A 23507-nucleotide genomic window follows, 5' to 3' on the forward strand; every position below is an offset into this window, starting at 1 on the left:
GTGGAGACCCACTCGCCAAAAAGCACAGAGAGTGGCTCATAAGACTTACTTATTCATCCTCAGAAACATGGAACAACTCAGGAGGAAAGAATATGGCTATGTATGGTTGTCCATGAACACAAGAGGTCTTCCTCCTAAGGTGGGAAGTGAACAGGTATCAACTCCGTGGCCCAGAGTAGTGTCTTCCCTCACAACATCTGACTTTGACTCGGCACCAAGAGGCCGGGAGGATAGTGAAGCTTCAATACTATATCCTATTTTTTTTTCCAGGTCCGTAATTAGAAGACGAGAAGTAACAGCTAAAGCAAGTGAGAGAGATGACAGCACGGGGAGCAAAACATGGAGAGAAGAAGAGCCGAAGGTCATAGTGGTGGAGAATCTGGACCACCGACACTGGGTGATGGATGAGGATTTCCCTCCTCAGGCATATCTGAGCTTGAAATGGTAGGAGAATGGGCAAATGCAGTGACAGACACAGCGGAGACACAGTCGGGACAGTGTCTCTCGGACTCCACTGTGCACGACAGAGCCTGTAAACTCTAAAGCCCGTCCGGCCCAGAGGACCGCATCCATGAGCAGGAAATCCAGGTGGCTTCACAAAGGACACTCAGGCTGCATGCTTTCAACATGCAGCACACGCAGAGCAAGCCTTTTCCAGGTCAAATACTCACTTCTGCTGCCGCACCAACAAGAGGCGCTCTCTCACTTCTTCTCGACACACCTGGTGTGGTGGGAGTCGCTTCTGCTCCCAATCACTGCCGCTTTCAGAGAGTGACAGCACGCACTGTGGTGGCACGTGCCAACCAGCCCAGGAGGCAGCAGAGAGTGCTGGGGACCCAGGTCAGGACAGTACGACCTATCCCTGGGGCACCCCTCAACACCAACCACCTGCCACCCGGTGCGTGGGAGTACTGCTGGATTTTCTAATTTTTTTCAAGAGAAGTCAAAAGTATAGTTTTTTTTTTTTTTTTTAACTGAAATGTCTCATATAGGAGTTGGATATTAATTTAAAAAAATTTAAAGCACCGTGGGAGGCTGTTCCTGCAAATTTCCTGAGCTGGGATATTTGGCTAAAAACAGTTTAGAAAGCTCATTAAAATATAAAAACCACCAAGAGGACCCACCTACTGCTACCAAATACAATACATTTGTGGGATGGTCACCTGTGGCCAATTTAGGGACAGGGTCCATGAGAATCACCTGGAGGTCCCGCCACAAAACATGGGCTCCCGGGCCTCGTCCACGGAGATTTGGAGTCAGTAGGTCCTGGACTGGAGCCCGAGAACTTCGACTCTCAACCATCTCTGCAAGTGACCCTGCTGCTCGTGGTTGATAAAGGACACTCAGACTCACTGCCCTAAATCAGTGTGCAGCTCTGGCAGGTCTCGCGAGCCTCTGCGCCTCAGTTTCCCCATCTGTAACGTGAGTGTACGGGTGAATACTCCCCAGAGGGCCATCCGCTCCACATGCTCCGACACCCCCGTAACCCCAGACCGTCCCAGGAAGATGGCGGCTGGATCTACGCCCGGCCTGCATCCGCCAGATGCCTCTGGAAATTTCTTTCCTGAAACTCCATCCTGCAACTAGCTGAGCATTTTGCTGGCAGCCTCTTGGATTTAGTAACCTCATGCAAAGGGGGAGAAGTCACCTCAAGGCTGGGAAGGAATTGCAGGTGCTGCTACGGGGCTTTGGTGGCTGTCCCGGTGTTTACAAGAGGAGGAAGTTCTGTGCAGGAGCGGAAAACACGGGCCCCTGGCCGGGGAGCAGAGCTAAGCGGATGAGTACAACAGCAAGACCGCCTTCTCTGAGAGCAGCCGACGTGATTTAGAGTTGGACTGGCGTCAGACGTAATGGGTGGAAGTCACTCCAGGTGGAAGTGGTCCAAGGTCAGAGGCAACTTCCAAAGGTCGGAGGAGAATGAAGACAGAACGAAGCTCTGCTTTTGGAGCGGCGAGCGGCCCGTCAAACATGACAGAGAAGCGTCTGAAGGGATTGGAGCATCCGAAAGCCTGACTAGACGCATCTGCTCAGTGACACATAGGAAGCATCTATGATGATGGTTTTCATCCCCCCCAATACAGCGGTGACCAAGACAGACGCAGTCCCCGGCCTCACAGAGCTGCCCCCGCGCAGGGAAGACGGATGACGAACAGGCCATCACCCGCCATGCACGAGCTGGAGAGGAACGTGCAGTGAGCCACGGGAGCGCAGACAGAGGGGCTCACCTGTCTGGAAGGAACACCTGAGCTGAGCCCTCAAGGTCTACATGTGGGTGAAACCAGGTGCTAGAACATTCCAGGAAGGATCCCTCCCTGTACCGAGTTTCCCCACGTGTGCACTCGCAGGTTGTGGGGAATGAAGGAGAGCCATCGCGTCCTTCAGGAACACAGAGTGTGTTTCCTTAGCTTCACGTCCAAGAATGGCCAGGCATCCAAATAGCCTTCTTCCCTCCAAAGAGCCTCAAAAGCTTCCCCAGCTTGCACCCAGTGCCCATGAGAAACTTCCCCAGGAGGCACCGTTTGCCAAGAGGGAAGACCCACGTGAGCTGACAGAAACGCAGGAAGGCGGAAAGCAGATGGAGATCAGGTCCAGCAGGAGCGGCCCTGGGCGCAGGAAATGGCGATGGGCAGCCTGGCCAAGGGTGCGCACGGGGCGGCAGCTCAGCCGCTCAGCCGCTTACTCCGTTTTGAAAAGCTCAGACTTCAACTCTGCTCCTAAAAATGTCCTTTTCTTTTTTTTTCCCAAAAAATCAGCCAAAACCATGAATCGGGACCACAAGAGAATTTAGAAATAAGAAATATAAAAATAGTTGACCAGGTGGACAGGGAGCAGGGAACGTCTCTCTTCATTTTAATGTTAGTTTTTATCATAAAAGTAATGGGTTATATGCCTGAGCCCACTATTACCACCAAAAAAAAATCCCAGAGAAACAGAGACAAACACGTGGAGGAGGGTGGGATGGATGTATCGGGAACGACCCCACATTTCAGGTCCCCGAATCCTTCACACCTGACCACCCCTTTCCTCCCATCATTACCGACATTGTTCTCATAGTCCACCCGTTTTTAAAGCTCATGACTTACTGAAGTCTCTTCCTAAACTGTAGCTAGGAAATCACATTTCTGATGAGCTATTTGTGTTCAGATAAAAACACAGCCATTAATGTCTCTAATTGCCCGGCGTCACCTGAAAGCATCCCACACGCTGGGTGTGCTGCAGGGACGTTAATTTGGAAAGCGCTGGGCAGATTTTGCCCGCACTCTCTTGTTTATCTGGAACCCAGAAATGCATGCAGGCTGCAGGGAAACTGCCTGAGCACAGGATACGCGTGGGGGCACACACCGTGGTCCTCAGATGTCACGCGTGCTTGGCTCCCTGTCCCCAGGAAGCAGACATGCAGACAGAGGGGTGCAGACTGAGAAATGCCCGACCTCCGTCGGTATCTGCAGGAAGCCTCACACCAGCCCCGTCTCCCGGAGCCAAGGGTGATGTAAGGCTTTCCGGCTTCATTTTATATCCGGCCCTACTGTAAAGAAAGGGGCCGCACGATGGTTTGAACGGCTCCAATCAACTCCAGCACACAAGAAGCTGCTATCGGAGGGGACATGAAGCCAAACTTGGTGGCTCTGCCTGCCGCCCCACGCTCTTGTCTGTCTCACTCTTTTTGAGGATGAATGAGCTAATACATGTAATGAGATTGGTCCCATGATAGTCACATGGTCAGCAATCAATAATGCTGGGTCCTTACTGTGGGTCAGTCCCCCTCGGTGGTGGTGGAGGTGGTGGGGGGTGTTGCTCTCCAAGCAGGCAAGCTGGGCTTCTCATTAGGACGGATGCCCTGGCAAGAGGAGCCGAGTCTGCAAACCTTCATGCGGGGCCATCACCGAGGGGGCCTGTCACAGCCGGGCTGCACCTGCCGGGAGCCCGGTGGCTCCTTCCAGCTCCACAGCAGCCTCATGAGGAAGGACCGTCACGGACCTGTTTGACCGTCACGGACTCGGGGCGGGGGCAGTTGCCCGAGGTCATGCAGACCCGAAGAGAACTGGGACTGGAGCCCATGCTCTGACCTCACTCCGTGTCCTGCGGGCACCATGACGGCAAGGGCCCAGGAGGGCCTGGCGGCCTGGGGGACAGTGGCCATGACAACGGGGGGCGCTATGCTGATACCCAGCCAGAGTCAGCAGGGGGAAGGGGTGGTTTCTCAAGAGAAACTGGAAATCCATATATTTACATGGAAGTTCTATTTTTCCACGTTGGCAGCTAGTTAACATTGTGTAGCTCCCATACCTGCCAAGCCAAACACGGCCACAGGTGGGAGCCAGCCCAGAGCCCCGAGTCTGTGGTCTCAGAGTTCAGGTAAAACTTCCCAGAGCTCTGACCCCCGCGGTCCGTTTACGGGAGCCCCCACGAGGGCTGGTGGTCCCTGATGCCCCCCCATCATCACAATTCCGGGGACCCACGCTGCCCACCTCCTGAACGACCTAAGATCCCTCCCAGGAGCCAGAGCAGCAGAGAACCTGTCCCCCAAGAGAAGCCGCTCCCCGTGGTCCCAGGCCCTCCTGCCCTGCGGGCCCTCCTAGTGGCCACAGCTCAGCCCGGGCTGTTTTTCATTTAGAGAAACAAATAAGCCTGATGTGTTTATAGGGCTGTCCGAGCTCCGGAATGGCTCAGACGCTGGGTTTGTAAACCTGGCCATGGTTTTGGACCTCAAAACCATTTCTCAAAATTCTGGGTTCTGCAAAGTCCAAAACATATCCCCCCCACCGACATGTTTTTGCCTTGTTAAGCTTTTGTTTGTTTTTCTTGGAATGAAGTCCATATGTCCCAAAATTGTGCATGACAAGGTCATCACAATGTTGTTTTGAGAAGGCCGTTGGATGTCCGAACGGCCTTCGCTTTCAGACAGGCTTGCGTTAAACTCTTTTTTCCCCAAAAATGAAAATTCTCATTCTGCCTGGGGTAACAGAACTTGAAGGCCTGAAGCTGATTTGGACATCAGACAACTTTTCGGAGAGGTTTGAAATGCGGCCAGATACCCGTTGTCTGGACCTCTGATACTGGAGAGCAGATCAATTTTCACAGGAAGACGGGAAAAGGGCAGAGCCTGCCAACTCCTCTGCTACCTGGATGTGCTTTGTCCAGGGCATGCTTCCCGCCATAGGCCCGCGGCTCCCTGCAGGGGCGGCCCCCCACCGGCCCCCAGGCCCGGGGATAAAAGAAACCAGCCCAGGGCAGGAGTGTCACAGGCTTGCCCTGCCCAGGGCCACCGTAAACATCCCAGAGTCAGAAATAACGTGGCGGGAGCCACACCACCAATTTACTTCCCACAGAGGCCACGGCCCCGTCCAAGTCCTGATGTGACATCACCGTGTCTATTTCTATGGCGGGTTCTTTTTTTTTTTTCCTTACAAGATTAAATAGTTTGCTCTCACATCTCCTCAAGACAGTATTAGCTCTCAGTGTCCAGGACATATCTTGGTTAGAATCCTAGGCACCTGCACCCCCGCCCCTGCCGCCCCTCCCACCCACCACCCTGTGTCCGCAAAGGCTCTGCACAACCACAGGGTTGCATCCCCACCCGCCAGTGCCCAGAGGCGGCGGCGTGTCACTCACCGTCTGGGTCACACTGTGCTGGGCTGCTGATGCAGGAAGCTTTGTACCTCCCGTAGTAGAGAAGGGTGACTCCTTTCTCCTCTTTGAGGTAAATGCCCTTGTTGACCTTCCCTTCCACGATGTCTACGTAAGAAGAGCGACAACATCGGGCATCAGCGATCATCAGACTTATAAACAACTGACACATCAACATACTGTATTATTTATGTTTATAATATTATGTGTCCTATATATTAGTATTAATGCTTCATATTTAATATTTAACTAGTCCTAGTTAAGTTAGAAATCATATAATAAGATGTGACTATTAAATAATAAATTGGTCGTATTAATATTTTGTCATCAGTCACTACTGTATTTGTATGTACCATGCACTATACTGAAACGGCACTCTAATTATTCCATTGGCTGGGAGCTGGGTTCCCAGGTGACAGCCTCCTACTGTCCCGAACTTCAGCTCCGTCCACAGGCTTCAGGAGCACCTCCTGCCCATCTTCTAAGTGAAACGCTTAGGTACATGTTTGAACTTGAAGACCACCTAAACTCTTTCTCCCTGTGAGCTCTCATTGGAAGCCCCTAATCCTAGATGTGGGAACCTACAATTCTGCAAGAATCCATGTTCAGACTCTGGGAGAAAATCCCGGCAGGGCCTGCTAGCTCCAGGCGGAGTGGCCATGAGCCCCCGTTGGTGCTCGCTGTTCCGTCCACCCTTCCGTCTGGCCCCATTCCCATGGCAAATGTCTCTGATGGTCTGAGTGTGGGGTAAATGGTTTACAAGACTGATAAGTGAAGACTATAAAAACCAAGTGTGATTAAGCATTTATTGTTCGTTGGGGTCAAAGTCACCCAGATACCTCCTCTGCTGAAAGGGCACCTGCCCACTGCCCTTGAGCTGTCACACAGGGGGAGATGTACGGCAGGGCGCTGAGCTCTTGGGGCCTGACAGCCACCCCAGCGCAGGCTTTCCAATGGCCACCGTCAAGGGGATAACCCACCCAACGGGCCTCCATGTTCCTCCTTACTGTTTTAAACTTTTAGTTTATCTCATTTATTGCTGGCGGTGGGGGGAATCCATATATTACAAAATTAAATGTATTGCAAAATTAACAGCTGCATGATTGAGTTAGGCTGTGTATAAACCCCTCAACAAGACTGACTGGAAAAATTAATTTTGGAAGCCAAACACCCCACAGCTAGAATGGCAATCAGGCTAGGCGTCGTACTGAAAACCATTGACGGCATGACCCCTGAATTATCTGAACTCACTTTCTACACTGCTCGGGGAGACCTCTCCCTTCCGCTTTGAGCTGTGTGGGGAAAATAGGAAATATACGGGCTCTGAGGTTATTAAGTAAGATATTGATTTAACCCTGACTCTACTGGGTGTTTTGTAAGGCAGCTTCTAATAAAGAAAAAAGAAAATCCAGCTACAGAAGACACGCTGATTTTAACGTTCGTAAGAGATCAAATTTTTGGTGAGGTATCTTAAAATCAACTTGAATTTTTCATTCAAAGGGCGTGCTTTTCCTCCCCCAAAGAATATACGCCATTTAAAAATCCAAACAATTTCTATTTTTAGGAAGTATCTCATGTCTCGGTCTGAAAACAAGCAGCTGGTTCGGGAGACCCTGGTCACGTGAAGCTTACATGCATCTTCTAATGCACTGCAGTCACAGCGCTACCTCTAGACCTAGCTGGAAGCAGGTACTCCCCACAGCCCGGGTCTTGAGCCATGTTCTTGGGTACAGGCTTATTCGCTAGACAAGACAAAGTGAACTGATATAGAACCGAATCAAACTGGCCTCTAGATTCATTGCAGATCCAAACTCGACCGAACACGGAACGGAAGGATACAAGTGCTCACCTACGGTTGCAGAGAAATTTGAGTAGGCAGAGTCATTGGTACGAACAAAGGTAGAGTTATGGGAAGGAAGCACAGTGAGGTTGTGGGTTCGCAACACTAGGTAGGACGACAAAAGAAAAAGCATAACAAATGAGTGACATGAGCAACGAATGGAACCGGCATATCTCTCAACCTGACGCGCACCGAGAAGTGGTCTTTCACCCAGCAAGCATCTTGGATTTTCTCTCCCGACCTTGCTTCCCGCCCCCTGCCGCCCTCCCATGCACTGGATGCCACTGTGGCCGACGCCCTGGCCCACGAGTCCCAGAGCCAGGGCGTGACAGCTGCTGGCTCTCGCCACAAACGTGGGTTCCAATGTGCCGCGTCCAGTGCCCTCGGATACTTGGTTGAGAGATATGGAACTGAGCTCAGCAGTAAAATGGCCTTAACGAAAGGGTTCGTGGTGGTGATGTCACGACTGACGAGCCGGGGACACAGCATGGAGGTGACGGCACAATATCATGACACGTGGACACAACAACAGAGGATTCAGCAACAAATAACACAGCTGCACGAGCACCAACTGGCTGCCAAAGCCATTCAACTGTCCCCGGCAGTAAACCGTGCCGATGGACCCTACTCTCTCTGTTTCTGGAGAAGCCCGTGATGGAACTGAAACGAGCCAGCCTGGCATCGTCACGTGAAGAACAGATCCAGGGGCTGCGGTGACACCGTCACCATTCACGTGTTCTGGGACACCCGTGAACACACTGAGTTCTCGGGAAGTTAACATGTCGGTCAACAAAATTCAGCCACGACCTAATTGTGTCTTGGTGGTTACATGACTTTACGAGAACTCCCCACAGATACAGGTGTTCAGGACACCCAACATTACTGGTTTGATCACAACAGTGATCTGTGTTGAGGGGTTAGGAGAGGAATATAAATATTTGAGCTACTGTTTGAAATAACTACTAAAGTGTTAGTTTCTGTGTCCTGAACAATGAATTATGTCGACAATGCGTTTCCACTTGGTGGGATGGTCTCTTTTCACAGGCTTTAAAATAAATGCCCTGAGAAGAGAGATGAGATTGTAACGGGGGGGAAGCAGTCCATTTTCACCCGAGCTGGTCATGTAATGACCTCCACAGGGAGCTTACGTGCCTGTGGTGCAGACCATTCAGAGAAAACACGGAGCTCCAGGAGGGTCTTCCGTGTGGCCGCCATGCCTCACCATGCACAGGCAGGCAGGAGGGCAAGCTGAGGGCCCCCGGGCTGGTCTTGCACAGGTGGGTCCTTCCACCCTCCTGGAAGTCCCTGCTCCTTGATGGCCCCCACTCTGAGGACACCGGTGGCCCAGAGCCTAGGCAGAATGCTTCTTGGTTGACAATTTTAAGGGAAACGTTTTAGAATCTTAGGTGGCAATTTATGGCAGCGTGTAAAGTCTCCAGGGTAAGGAAAATGCCAGTGTGCTGGTGTGGAAAGCATAGTAGTCAGCAATGTGTGGGTGTTTTATAAAAACTCCACTGCACAGAACCAGAGAGACCCGATGTGAACTTGTGCTGGGATGGTTGCAACCACCTTGCTGCCTATGTCAGCCATGTGACTTAAATCAAGAGCAATAAGGAAATAAAATTAAAATGTAAAAGCATCCCAAGGCACTCGAAACTTGTACTGGGAATAAGTTTCTTTACTGGAATGGGAGAAAGTGCTCAGGGGCATCTGGGGTTTCTCCTTACGGCAAATGTCTAAATTCGGTCAGATAGAGGCTGTATTTTCCGTGGACTTAGGGACCTTGAGAGCATCTTGGGTGATGTTTGGTCTTTTCAAGAGAGCTGCCAGTGACATGTGCAGAAGCCGATTGGTCGGTGGGGGTACCTCTGCTGAGTGAACCGGCGACCCCACGAACATGCACCGTAGTGCTGGTTGGCACGCCCTTCGGCACTCGGCTCAGATGGCTCCCTGTTTTGGCAGGCGTGCAGATGATGCCAGTTTGGTCTATCTAGAAAATATACATCTAGACTCGTAGGCAGACTGACCCACCATCTGCAGCTTCAAACTTCAAATAGCTACTTTTGCTTTAAGGTTATTGGGGGGAAGGCACACACGTTAATGATATTATGGACCACAAGTTCAGTCCTTCCATGATAAAAATATATCAAGGTTCTAGTAAATAAAAGACTTTGGGTGAACAGTGACTAGGGGGAAGCTCCCCAACGTGCCCTGATCTCCACTAATCTCCTGGCTTCAAAGTGGACCCTGTCCACGTCCGTGTCCCCCAACAGCCCCCGACCCTGCGTCTCCCGTTCCTGCGGCCTCGGGGTCTCTCACCACCCATGTCTACCTCCAGTTGTGTCCTGAAGCTCATGGATCCCATCCACATTTTCCAGCGGCCAGTAATGGGAAGCGGAAGCCAAGACCTCAAACCCTGGGGGGAAGAAAAGAATAAACATGTTAAATCGCCATCAGGAGGGAAGAGCCGCTCGCCTTCCACACGGAGAGTGGAGGGAGGAGCAACGTCACAGTGACTGTGGGATTCGCTGAGGAGGAATTTGAATAAATTCAACACACGCTCCAGGCATAACGGGGCCACACAAGAAGCGTGTCCTTTCGGGAAAGGCAAGAACGGCCACTATCCCGTTATTGCTTATACCATTTTAGACGACATACCTGATACAATCGGGCGAGGGAAAGAGATAAGGTTAAAATCATTTAAAAAGAGGAGGAAACCAGCACCAATATCACTGACCTCATGTAAGGCTCTTGACAAACACCTCCTTGTTTTATCGTAACAATGATCTGTCAGGTAATTATATTGTTTGCCTATTTGTAGAGACGAGAGGCTGATGCTTCCTCAGAAATCGCCCCACTGGCTGGTTTGAGGGGCAAGGCTCACGCCAAGTCTCCCCAAGACAGCTCCTGGTCTTTCTGCTCTCGCCCCGCTTCCAACATACTGAAAATTAACCACTTCAGGGTTTCCTGTATGACCCTTGCACTTTGAGTCGACAGGATTTTGTGCGGATACGCTGGGCCCTACTCTGCTCGTCCTACTTAATACCCCATGGACGATTTCATGTATTTGCTCCTATCCAGGCTCCGTGGTGGGGTCTGGGGCACAGTCCCGCGGGGCGCCGCCTCCCCACGCACTCAGCCCCTTGCCTGGCTCCAATCTGCTCCCCGATCAGCTGTGATTGGTTCCCAGAAGTGGACATAGTGGTCCAGATGACGGCACAACCATCAGCCGCCCGAAGGTTCCACCAGATTGTAGAGAAGTAAAAATTAATAAAGTTGTCTCTGTTATTCATCGTAAAAAAATTTTTAAAGAGGAGATAATACGATCATTATTTTCAAATGAGGTATGCCTCACAATGAGAATGAAAGAAGGAAACATCCTTACAAATAAGGAAAGAATTTGGTAAAGGAAGCCCTGTTACCCACCAGGAAAGAAGTGAGTAAGGAGGTTTATGCAGATGTGGCCCGCGAAAGTAAACAGCTTTCCTGTATTCAAACAACAACACGAAAACAGAACTGAGGAAAAGTTCTCTTTTGTAAATGCAGCCCACAAAGGGAAGACATTTAAGTGCAAAAGAATGAGAACCATACAAAATTCTCACAAAGAAAACAATAAAATAATACCAAGGGATGGACAAGTACCCCGGAATAATGAAGAATTTTGTAACCTGTTTTTGGAAAAGAGAACTCAAAATCATAAAAATGTCAACCAACCCTTGAATTCATATACAAACATGAGGAAATTCATTGCAAACATGCTGAGAGATTTTGTGTGAGAGAAAGCTCATTTCGGAGCTTATCTAGAAAAGAAACAAGCAGGAATAACCCACAAACCTGCACAGGGACAGCAGGGGGGGGTGGGGGACCTGGACCTCACACACAGTGAGACTTGTCACGAGGTCACCACTACAAAGAGGATCTGGCGCTGCGTACGAATAGACAGTTCGGTGGAAAAGACCTGTAAATATCGCCACGCACACGTGAAACTAGCTTATGACAAAAGTGGTCTTTAAGGGCCACCTGGGGGGCTCAGTCATTGAGCCGTCTGCCTTCAGCTCAGGTCATGATCCCGGGATCCTGGTATCGAGCCCTATGTCGGGCTTCTCCCTCTCCCACTCCCCCTGCTTGTGCTTGCTCTCTCTCTCTCAAATGAATAAAATCTTTAAAAAAATTAAATTAAAAAAAACTTAAATGTAATAAAAATAAAACATAAAAGCTTCTGAGGAAAGCAGGTGATACATCTATGTGAATTTTAAAAAATATTTCCATACATAAAAATAAATCAAGCTAAATTGAATCGGGGAGTGATGTTTATGTAATACATGGGACAGAAATGTACTGATTTCTTTTTAAAGAAATGTATTAAATTTATTGTATTCATTAAAACTCCCACTATCAAAAGTTAAACCAACAGAAAATTGGGGCAAAGGACATCAACAGGCAGTTCAAAGAAAAAGGAATGAAAATTATTTTTAAATATATGACAAGACGTTCAACATTGCTCATAATTTTTAGAGGCATGCCTAAACTCAGTGAGCCCGCCTGTCCCAGCTCAGCCAGCCGACTGACAGACGTACTAAGTTGGCACGTTCTACCACGTTTTTGGCGGAAGGTGCAGCCTTTCTGGGGGGCAATACCGCGATGACGATACAAATTTCAAGTGCACTTTGATCTAGTAATTCAGCTCCTAGAAGTCTGTGCTAGAGATAGACTCACACATGGGATCAGAGAGCTATGCACAGGGGTATTTGTTGCAGGATTTTTTTTTTATAGTATGGAGAGCAGTGAACAAAGGTAATGCTCATCAGCAGAGAGACCAGGCACTAAGTACGGAGCATCTGCGTAATGCCCCAGGATGTAATTAGGACAAGGCTGATGCACGTGTCCTGATGTGAAATGTTCCTCAAGCTATATTGTCAAAAAATCAAGGTGAGAGAAAAATGTGTTAGTACCAACTATTTGTGGAAAGCACAGCTGTTCAGCAGGCAAGGGGGAAGGGAAGGATGGAAAGGAAGAGAGAGAGATTTTGCATGGGTAGCCTAGAAATGGACAGCCGTATTTTAGGGGCGAGGAAACTGAGCAACTGCGTGGAAGACATAGGAAGATTTCTATTCCTTTATATTTCTGTTTTATTCAAATGTTTGGACACGCATTCCTTTAAAAACTTAAGATGTGAGGACACGTGACTTCAGCCGATGTCCACTAGAAGTGGATGTACTCTAGCAATGCAATACAGAGACTCTGAAATGTCAAAATCAAAAATGCTCATTTCCATTTCTACCTTGCTTTCCCCCCCCCCACAAAATGTAGGCTATTCATTTTGAAGAGGGAAACATCATTGATTTGTTATTCATCTGGGGCGGGTGGGAGGGCGGGGCAGGGTGGGGTTGGGGGGATCAGAAAAGGGAATGACATCCGTCGGTGCGGAATCGGCTTCACAACCCACATCTTCATCCAATCAACGCTGTGGATGGTAAATCCTTCCCTATCATCCCCATCACTATCGGCCACCACCCGTTCTGGGCAGAAAGGCTGAGAGTGTAAAGGGATGGTGGTCTTGTTCACACAGGAAGCCCCCCGAGCTAGCAAGAGTCTGTGGGAGACAGGGGTTGGGGTCCACAGACGGCCTGCTATCCCATATCACTGGGCTTCAGACAAGGACAACACCCCACTGCGTCACCCCAGACGCCAAATACGGGCAACACAGATGGTCGGACAGAATGGAGACGCATAGTGGCGGGCTTGCAAACTGAAATGTGCCCGGGGGCCGGGCCCGAATGTTCATGACGGTCTCCCACCTGGGGCAGCAGAACCACAGCAGGTGCTAGAAACGGGAGCCACCGCGGTGGGGCTGAGGGTCTCGGGGTGGGGGCCGCGGCCCTCTGGGAGGTGTGTGTCCTGAGGACCGCGCTGCTCCCCGGCCCGTCCCTGCGGCTCTGCAGGGAGGTCTGCTCAGCACCGCCATTTCTCCCGCTTTTAGGGAGAAGTCAGAAACCCAGAGTTTTCTTCGAAATCTCCCCAAATCTTCATGTTAGCAATTATGGTGATTATTTTACCTAAAGCATTGCGTGGTGCTAACAAGACGTGCCTAAGAACTAAATTCAACACGTAGGTTTCCCTTTACAACCTCAGGCATGAAAACCCATAGCCCTACAAGTGTCATCAGAATAAGCAAATCTCGTTCTTTTGGGAATAAGAAAGACCATCTGGGGCTATGTTCCCCAAAATAAGGTGACCTGAGATGTCCAGGTTATACAAGCACCTTGGTTTCCACCGGATAAACCCCACAAAGACTACATGTCTGCGTAGGCAAGACAGCAAGCTGATCACGCGGCTCCTTCTGGGACTTCTGGCCCTAACGAATAACATGACAGAGCAAGAGAGCTATTCAGCTGACACCACCAGTTAGATCGAGCTCTCCAGGAACAATTTCTCATCCCAATGCAACGTGCTGGACTCAGCCTGGTGTGGACAGCTGATGCTCCGAAGGAGTGTTAATGCAGCCCTCCCTTTCTCCTTTTCGGGTTTTCCTCTGATCCCGCACGCTCACCCCTTCTCTGTGACTCGTGAGCGGGAACCTCATCCCCTGAAGCTGCAGGAGAGTCCGTCCCGGAGGCCCATGCCTCGTTCAACACAAGCATATGCCACGGAGAAAATCAGTCCCCTCCTGCAATGCTCCTCCCGCGGCGAGCACCAGAGTCCCGACCACGGGAGCCTCAGCCCCGGTGACAGCCCGCGCACCACCACCTCCGCCCTTTCTGCCAATTCCTTCCTTGTTCGCCCACAGCACTTACTAGTACTTAAATACTTTTGTTTGTTAATATATTTGCTGTGTCAGACTCTTTGATCCATCTGTACCACATTCTCACGTCTAACACAGGGCCTGGGTGTGTCTGAATGTCTGTGTACTCCAGATTTTTGCATTTGGATTCTCCCCAAAATGGTAATCTTAGTGATAAATTTTTTCAAACTATGTAGGCAGGATGGATGATGAAATGTAATCATGGATAAATGGATAAAAAGTATGTATATATATATATATATACACACACACACACACACATATACACTTCTGAAACTATATATACCCCAAGAATCTCTATTGGTCAAATTTCCATTTGTTCAATAGAGTATAAACATTATTTTTAAAAATTCCATCATGAACACTTTCCTTTGCACTGGGAAGATGAATGAAGTTTCTGGCAGGATCTAGTGGTTCGAACAGCCCCTTGCAGACCATATAACACTGTGGTGGTGACAGATGTTAATTCGCCTTACTGCAGTTATCATTTTGCAATATGTACAAATACTGAAGCATGACATTGTACATCTGAAACTAAAATGTCAATTACGCCTCAATAAAAAAATACATAAATAAAGGGAACTGTTGATTTGCACAGAGAAATAACTAGTCTGCAACCAGAGGGAATTATAATCACCATAACCACCCGCGTTGGCCTCCCAGACCTCTAAACAGGGCCGTGAGCAGAGCTACCCGACCTCCCGCAGTCGGGCCAGAACTAGCAGCTCCCTGTACCCCAGGCCCGGGAACGGCTGGATAACAAAGTCCTGTAAGGTCCCTTTTCCTCATTAGAGAAGTTATCTAAATGGCATGTGGGTAAACTTTTTAAATGCCCTGCAATTTCTTGGCCAGCGCCGTTTATGGGTTTAGGTCTATCAACCATCGCGCTTCCCAGCATTGTCCTCAGAGCGGAGCAAGGACTCAGCAGCCTGGGGCCTGGGGCCAGGGGAAAGGCTTAATGCTGTCACTTCTTCACAGTCACAGAGAAAGAGAGATGAGAGTGTGGACAGACCAGCCAAGGACGGCGCCCCCGGGGGCCACCGCGCAAGCAGGCTGGCCGACCTCGCGGATTCCGCTCACCCTCGACCTACGGCGCACAGTCAGGCCAAGGCTGGCTGAGCGTGTCCTGCGCGGGGGGCAGTGCTCTCGGTCACAGCAAGATGGGGACGCCTTGCGAGCCCCGGCACGACCTTAAGGGGGCAAGTCTGGAGTGGCCGTGGCAGAAACAGGGGGCCCTGCTGGAGGCTGGCCCCAAGTCCGTGCACACCTCCCGCTCAGCACCGACCACGCTCTCGTGGCCCCCGAGCGCCCTTACGTGTCTGAGCCCACCACCACCTTGTACCCTGCGACCTTGGCAAACCCCCTGCTCCTGCCTGCAGGAGGGTGCAGTCTCCGTCAGAGGACGCGCTGGGGACCCCACAGAATGTACGTCCGAGTGGCCACTAGGCTGCTCCGTGATCCTTAGAATTCAGGATGACAATTTACAGAGCCGTTCTCTGAGGGGCGGGGATCTGGGTGGTTTGCAAACGCTCCCCCTTCAGGAACGGGGTCCCTGCACGTCTCTGTGTCCGTGAGCCGGAACCCTTGACAGGCGCTGGGCGGGCCTTCCCCACCGGGGCTCCTCCTGGGACCCTGCGGCTGGCGCCCCCAGAAGCAGGAGGGGAGGTGGCCTCGTGGGGCGGGTGCCGCGCGGACCATGGGGGGTCGGACTTCCCTGCAGGATGTAGACGTAAGGACCAGAGAGAGATAAGGGGAGACAGACACACACAGAGAGTGAGACACACAGAGAGACAGAGAGAGGGAGAGACAGAGAGACACCAAGCACAGAAATAGACAGTGAGAGACATACAGCGAGACAGAGACAGAGACAGAGGCTGACAGACACAGAGAAAAGGAATGGGGGGAGGGGAGGGGAGGGGAGGGAAGAAAACACAAAGCACTAGGGTTTCGTCCACCAGGGAACACCCACGGTCGTGTCCGGGGCGTGTCTGCCTCTGTCACTGTGGTGGAGGAGGAGAGGTGATGAAGCGTCAACAGTGTGTGGGGGGGAGCAGGAGAGACCCCGAGACACGGAAGTGCGACAGGAAGGGAGCCCGTGGGCGTGGACGTCGGCCAGGAGGCTGAGCAGCTCCAGCTCCCCACGCGGGCTTCTGTGCTCACTGCTGTCCACGCTCGTCCGCCACCATGCTGTCTGCGGTGCTGCTTACGGAGGAAGCTAAGTCAGCTTCCACCCGAAGTTAGCGGGTAAGAGGAGCAATGCTTCCATGTGGAGCAGAGACTGAATTCGAACTGCTCCTTGCAGCTGAGGGTCAAGGGTTCAGGTGCACACGTGCGGATGCGTGTGCACAGGTGTGTGGGGGGGTAGGTTTGGACATGTGTGCATACATGTGGGTGTGTGTACAAGGGAGTGGGTGTGTGCACGGGTGGGTGTGATGTGTGTGGCTATGTGTACCTGAGTGTGGATGTGTGTGCATGCGTGTGGCCGTGTGTACCTAGTGGGCACGTATGTGGGTGTGCTCACATGTGGATGGCTGTGAATGTAACGTGGCCAGGGTATGATCTGGAAACCACTTCCCAGCTTCCTTTCCCACCCTGGGCAGCAGTGTGTGTCTTGGGGGCTGCCTTACCCCCTGCCCGCCCGCCGACACCTTCCCTCACTCTTGTGCACTGGAAAAGCAGCAGGAGCCACGGCCGGGCCCCGGCGGGAAGGGGAGAGCCTCGGGGGCAGACACACACATGCTCCTCAGTGTGATGCCTCTGTCCACCCTTTGGGGAAAGAGGAGCGCACAGAAATTCATGGCCTTCACACCTTTTCCAACAGACTTAACTTGGGCGTGTGGGTAAAGAGAAACAGCAACACCCTGCCACGGAAACAGGTAGTCCAGGCGGTGAGCCCTACCTTGCTGGATCACCCGCAAAGGAGACATGTCCGTCCAGCCCCATGACTGAGGTCCCGGGACTCCCAGCAGAGGCTGGCCTTGTCCCTGGGTGGCCCAGGGATGCTGGCTGTGCCCATAGGTTCTGGATGGTGCCCGGGAGGGGGCTGGGCTGCAGGTGACAGTGGCTGGTGGGAGCTCTGAGTCAGAGGTGTGCTCCCCAGTGGGTCAGGGTTTGTTCGCATGGCTCTCGAGTACAGGCTCAGGGACCTCCACGGGTTCCTCACCCCCACACACGGGCAGCCAGGAGGCCCAGGGCACCGCGGCCCCAGGGGGTTCCCGCTGCTCACCAGGCCCCCTCCTTCCACACGCCTGCACCTGCGACGTAGCCACACCACTCAGGGACAGCTTGCAGACGGGGACTCGCCTTGGCCCACGGACAGTGAGCCCCAGGTGGGTCAGGGACAGAGAGGACGGAGCCCTAAGTCAGCATGAAGACACACGGCAGGGGTTGGGACAGCAACTTCCCTTCATCGTAAGGTGGCAGTGACTGAGAGCCCGAGGCCTCCAGGCGGCAGGCACACCTGGAGCCACCAAGGTGTGACCCTGGGATGAGCAGAGCACCAGGAGACGAAAGGCAGGGCCGGAGGGGCCGCCCTCCACTGGCCGCGGAGACGAGTGGCCAAAGCGCGTGGGGACAGGAGGACGCTCCCTTACCTGGATGGGCCGGTGACCTGGAGAAGGCTCCGCGCACCTGCACACAAAGACCAGAGAGTCAGACACGGCGGGGCAGCCGCTGGCAGAAAGCTCTAGTCCGACCCCAGACAGAGCGGCTCGGAGACGTTACCTGGAAATCCCAAAAGATCAGTAGCAGCCAGGGGTGCCCGCCCCAGAGCAGCCCCCTCATGGCTGCCCAGAGGTCAGGGCGCCACCTGAGCCCTGGTCCTGAGGGTCTGCCGCCCAGCGCGTGCCCTAACTTTCACTTCCCCAGGAAAGGGACATTTTCACAGGTTCCGGAAAGAAAAGATCTGCTTCTCCTTAGTGTGTGGCACGCAGCCGTCCTGAGAGCTCACGGGCGTCTCTCCCTTGTGCTGAGAATGTTCGGGGCCCGGCGTCCCGGGAGGGCAGCCCCCAGCCGGCCGCCGTTCACAGAGCCCCGCGGGGCCGTCCACCACCGTCAGGCTGGCCTGGCTCTCAGGAGTCTCGGTCTGCCTCCATCCGGGCTTGGCGATCAGACCCCTCGCTCCTTCCCTGAAGTGGGCACAGCGAGAAGACCCTCAGGGGCGCCCGGTCCTGGCGCTCCTGCCCAGCCCAGCCCGTGTGTGCGCTGACTCAGCCCGACACCCCGCCGGCCCCAGCTCTGGGTGGAGAGGCAATGATGTCAGGCTCTCTCCTCAAACTTTGTTCTGGTCGGCTTCTCTATTTATACCCCTTGCTGCCGCGTCCTTCCTGGGTCCTAACACCGGGCTGTTGAGAACAACTGGCCGACCAGACAGCACGGGCGTCCGCAGAGATCAGATGCTTCCCGCCAGCACCCTCCAGGGCAGAGCGAATGTTCCTAACGAGAAATCAGACAACAAACCATGAACTGTGTTGACAGCTGAGCCTTTTTTGTCCAAAGGAAGAAAGAAGGTGATACACAGATGGCAAAGGAAAATAAACCACACCCGCGTGCCCCCAGAGAAGTGCTGACCACATGTTTCTCCTTAACCCTTTCAGAGGCAGGTGAAAGCCATGGGATTATTTACAGGGTCCTCGGTGGAATCACGCCAAACCCCATATCCGCCGGCATCCAGGATCCTGCTCTCCGGGGGATAACAGAGTCAAACCCTGAGCCTCAGTTTACTCAAGACTGAATGTTTATCCAATCTACCCCAAATCCACGCCTACGCGCACACACACTCACACACATGCTCACACACACGTGCTCGCACTCACATGTTCACACACGCACGCATGTGCTCAGGCTCACACTCTCGTGCACGTACTCTCACACACACTCACACGCTCAGAGACACTCACACGTGCTCACACTCACACGTACATGTTCATGCTCACACAGGCTCACAGGCACTGCTCCACTCACACATGTTCACACTCACTCACACGCTCACAGTCAGCGCTGTAGTTTGCTCTGCAGACTGACCCCCGCTCGCCTCGCTGAGCCGTCTCCAGCATCTGTGAGCTGTGTGCTCTCAGGCAACTTACTGACCCTCCCTGTGCTTCTGACTCCTTGTCTCAGGGATGGAGGCCGCAGTTCCTACCCCGCCGGGTTGTAAGGAGAAATGAGGTGATGCATTCGAGGCCCCAAGGCCGTGCTTGGGGACTATGTAACACTCCACAACGCTCGCCAGGAGAAAATGTCACTCAATAAACGTCGGCCACAATGCTGATTCTAAAGTAGACAAGAACACCCATGCAATGTTAGCCAAGAGCATCGTCTCCTCCGTCCTGACTTTAAATGGAATAAAGTCCTGAATCCAAGCACTTCCTAAAGAGGATACGAAAGTGCCTTCCAGTCTCCATGGGAAAGGGAAAAACCCAAACAGGACGTCAAACGGGAGGTGTCTGTAACACGGGCGGCAGCGCCCTGGCCTCCGAGGGCCGCCAGCCCCGAGCCTTCCCACGTGGCTGCAGAAGGTTCCAGATCACTGCTGGGAGCAGTGCCTCCCTCAGGCACCGGCGAGCCCTGAGCTGCAGTACTTGGGCGCTTAAACAGCGCCTTGACCCCGTTGCCTGGGCTGACCGCCGAGGAAGAGCCACTTACCGCCCATGTCCTCGGGGTCGGCAGGCTGCCTCCACAGGGACGCGGTGGCGCGGGCGCTCCTCCCCGGACTTCGCTGGACACCGCTCAACGGACCTCTCTCTGTGCCAACCTCTCCCGTTTCCACGGCTGAACAAAGCCAGGACGTGCCCCTTCTAATCTCGGATGTGCCGTCAGATCCGTCAGATCGCGGAGGCACCCAGCTCCATGGCGGTAATAAACACTGCAGCTAAAGCCGAACGGGCGGCCTGCGCCCAGGTGTCTACACTCACCAGGGACTGGCGTCGGACCCGAACCCCAGACCACGTGCTTGTGCCAATTCACATCACCTGTCCCACGTCCCCTCCCAGTGCTGAGACGAGCCCACCTTCCCCCAAAGCGGCGTTTCCGGGGCCGTGCAGACTTGGAGGTGGCGCAGGCGGGCTCAGGGCCAGGGCCGCAGCACGGTGGGCCCCAGGGAGGCTCGGGCCGTTCCCGGACAGCGTCCTGGCCCCAGGACTCCTGCCCTGACGCCCTCCCTGCTCATTTCCTCCCCGTCACTTCTCCCTGCCTGATGTCTTTACACCTTCAGCCCCCATTCCCCTGCCGTCGGTGTCTCCCCACCGCAATGCAGGCCCCGTGGGAGCAGGGACGTCCTTCCGCATCCTCAGCCTCGGGAACAGGGCTCAGCACTTTCCCCTGGTTTTGCCGAGCTGCCAGACACCCTGCTGCGCCGTCTAAGTCCAGGGTATACGCATGCTGGCTTGACTCACATGTAAAGTGACCATCTCTCTTCTAGAGACACACACAAAGGGAAGGAAAAACAGTGTTCCTTCCTCGTCCTGAGAATGTTTAGGGTCTGCTCACCCCGACGATCCCATAAAGCACATGGTAGTGTCACCACACGGAGCGCGCGTCCCCGGAGCTTCTCTGTCTCACACACGCGGACCGTGTGAGCACCTTCCTCCACTCCTCCTCCGCATCCCATCACCTCTGGTAGCCCCACACCTGATCCTTGTTCCAGGAGTTTGGGGCTTTGTTCTGAGTCCCCCGTAAGGGAGATCGTACGGCATTTGACTCATTTCACCCTGCATAACGCTTGTCGGCTGAGCAATGTTGCATCGCATCTATACCCCACATCTTCTGGACCCGTTCGCCCACTGATGGACACAGGCTGGCTCTGCGTCTCGGCCATGGTATGTAACACTGTAATGAACTGGGGATGCAGATGTCTTTTCGACACAGAGTTCTTGTTTCCTTGGGATGTATTCCCAGAAATAGAATCGCTGGATCATATAGCCTAGTACTTAATAGGTATTCAATATTAATATTTTCTGAATGAGTGCCTGTGTGTTTGACTTAAAAGAAAAATTTTGTCATACTTTGGTAAAAGTATATCAGGTTTGTATTGACATAGACGTTAATTAAATGTTTTCAATGGGACCTTAACATCCCTGATATGTAGAATCTAAATTTACTCGTAGAAACATGGTAGAATGGGTTTGGCAGGGGCCAAAGATGAGTAAGGTCTGAGGACCTACTGTGCGACATGGTGACTATAGTTGATAATAGCAGGTGGTGTAATTGAAATTTGCTACAAGAGTAGAACTTAACTGTTCTCACCAAAAAATACATAAATAAACAAATAAGCAAATAAGCCAGGTGTGAGGTGATGGACAGGTTAATTAATTATTGTGAGAATCCCTTCGTCTATATATGTATCAAACACGTATGTTATCCAATCATCACTTCATATACTTTAAATATAACCATCTTATTTGTTGATTATACCTTAATAAAGCTGAAAAGAGAAGAGAAAGAAACGATCCTAAGTCCTCATCAGGCTCTATATTCAGTAAGTGTTTCCAGGGATGAAGCAGAGCGTGATGTTGGCTGAGGTGGAGACATAACTGGGTGGCTTACGCAGGGAGGCAGGTGCCAAGTGGACACGTGTCCTCGTGCCTGCAGGAGGACAGCCTGGGACCTCACGAAGCGCGCAGGTGCTTAGGTTGGAAAGTCTGTGCAGACTGCTAGTTCTTAACACTCGTTCTTGTCACCCCCTAACGGCCCCTCCCCCAGCCACACTGCCTTCCAGAAACCAGCAGATCTGTGAGAAGCTGCCTGAGCTGCACGTGTCCCATGTGGCTGGACTCGGCCGTGTGTTAGGGTGTGCAGGCAGCACACGGGTGCTGTAGAAACTGAGGGGGTTAGAGAGCTGGGGGTGAACTCAGCCAGGATGTGGCACGCAGGAGTCAGGGAATTCTTGTTCTTAAGGGAATGAAGAACATTCTGGAAAAAGCTATGAAATGGGCTAGCACCTGGATGCAGCATGGGATGCATCACAGCACGGACATACGGTGTTCCTGCTGGTCCAGGTCCTGGCCCCTTCTGTTGACCAAAGCAATTGTCAATTGTGTCTTCTCCTGCAGAACACTTTCTTCACCCGCCCACGTGCTCCCATTGGGACTGTGGGACCTTCACAGCACCTCCATGCCCCGGGCCCTGTGACTGTCTGCGGGTGTGCAGGGGACCTACCTGATACACTGATGCCTTCCCCGGGACAGATACCCACCTTGGGAGAGAAGGCTCTCCTCCCCCACTGGAGCTGCTAACCCAGGACGGCCTTAAATTATGGTTCTTGATGCCCATTTTTTCTCACTACAAAGGAAAGAATTACCAACAGTAGAAAAAACTGGGCAAACTGAAAAATGGGCAAGGGAGAGATTTGAGGGCATCAGCTGAGCCCCTGGATCCTGCTACACCTAAAGCCAGTTCACTGACAGGCACCAGTAAATGCACATTTGGGCTCAAGAAGCTACGAGCTTGGTTTCTGTCCCTTGCAACTAAGAGTCCTGGCCAATTTGAGAAACCGCAGTAATTTGGCATTCAACCAAATGCGGGTACAAGAGGGAAAGTGGCAGGAGCTGGGGCTGGAGGGAAGGGATTCTCCACCCTGCTGGCCTGGGTCCTGCCCGCCTCCCCTTCACCTCCCAGCCTCCTCGTTGGCCCCACCACGTCCAGACGATCCGCGCCACACTGGCTTCCAGCATCCTCACTCCCAACAGCGACCCTCCTGTGGCCCGCATGGGCTTCTCCCCCCGCCCCCCGCCAAGCACAGGCCTAAGCACGCAGAAGTGGGGGTGCCTAATGAGCACCGCTGAGCAGGGAGTACAGACCCATCGGATAAACATGGCCCCTTCCTTCCAGTCTAGTGTAGCAGCTCAAGTCACCTTGAACCGACGACCCCACATGCCTGCTTACTCCCCCTATAACGCCTTTGCCCCTGGAATCACACACCCAAGTACGCACACACATAAGTCTCTGCCTCAGGCTCTGCTTCCAGAGAACCAGGGCTAAGACCATCCACCGGGCATGTTGGTCCCGTGGTCTCAGGCCTCAAGAGTCAGTGACAACTCTGCTTGGATGCACATGTGGGAACTTTGGGGGATAAAGAAACTCTAGTTGGTGAGGAGTATTTCCAGCAGGAAGATGCGTGGCAGACATTGCTAATGGCCCTTTTCCTCCTTCGTTCTCTCTATGCAGAATCCCAAGTGTGTTTGATTAATCCAAGTGTATTTGAGCTCAGTTAAAAATGATCACTTCCCACAGATGGCCAAC

General features: G+C 52.5%; 1 protein-coding gene across 5 annotated transcripts in view; it reads right to left on the reverse strand.

The window, feature by feature from the left end:
- The window catches only part of ADGRD1 (adhesion G protein-coupled receptor D1), a 139625-nt gene that overhangs the window by 107285 nt on the left and 8833 nt on the right, over positions 1-23507 (reverse strand). The window contains exons 1-7 of one of the 5 annotated variants that reach the window (XM_035724047.1): positions 19914-19987; positions 18576-18704; positions 17994-18397; positions 17864-17900; positions 9801-9884; positions 7478-7573; positions 5614-5736 (exon numbers count right to left, since the gene is read on the reverse strand). In XM_035724047.1, coding sequence (XP_035579940.1) covers positions 5614-5736; positions 7478-7573; positions 9801-9884; positions 17864-17900; positions 17994-18053 — 400 coding nt within the window. In that variant the 5' untranslated portion in view covers positions 18054-18397; positions 18576-18704; positions 19914-19987. Of the gene's footprint in view, positions 1-5613; positions 5737-7477; positions 7574-9800; positions 9885-17863; positions 17901-17993; positions 18537-18575; positions 18712-19913; positions 19988-23507 lie in introns of those variants that run through there. The other 4 variants (XM_035724046.1, XM_035724048.1, XM_035724045.1 and 1 more) reach the window with 4 other exon arrangements.

This window comes from Zalophus californianus, chromosome 14 (genome assembly GCF_009762305.2).
Source record: "Zalophus californianus isolate mZalCal1 chromosome 14, mZalCal1.pri.v2, whole genome shotgun sequence".
Lineage (NCBI taxonomy): Eukaryota > Metazoa > Chordata > Mammalia > Carnivora > Otariidae > Zalophus > Zalophus californianus.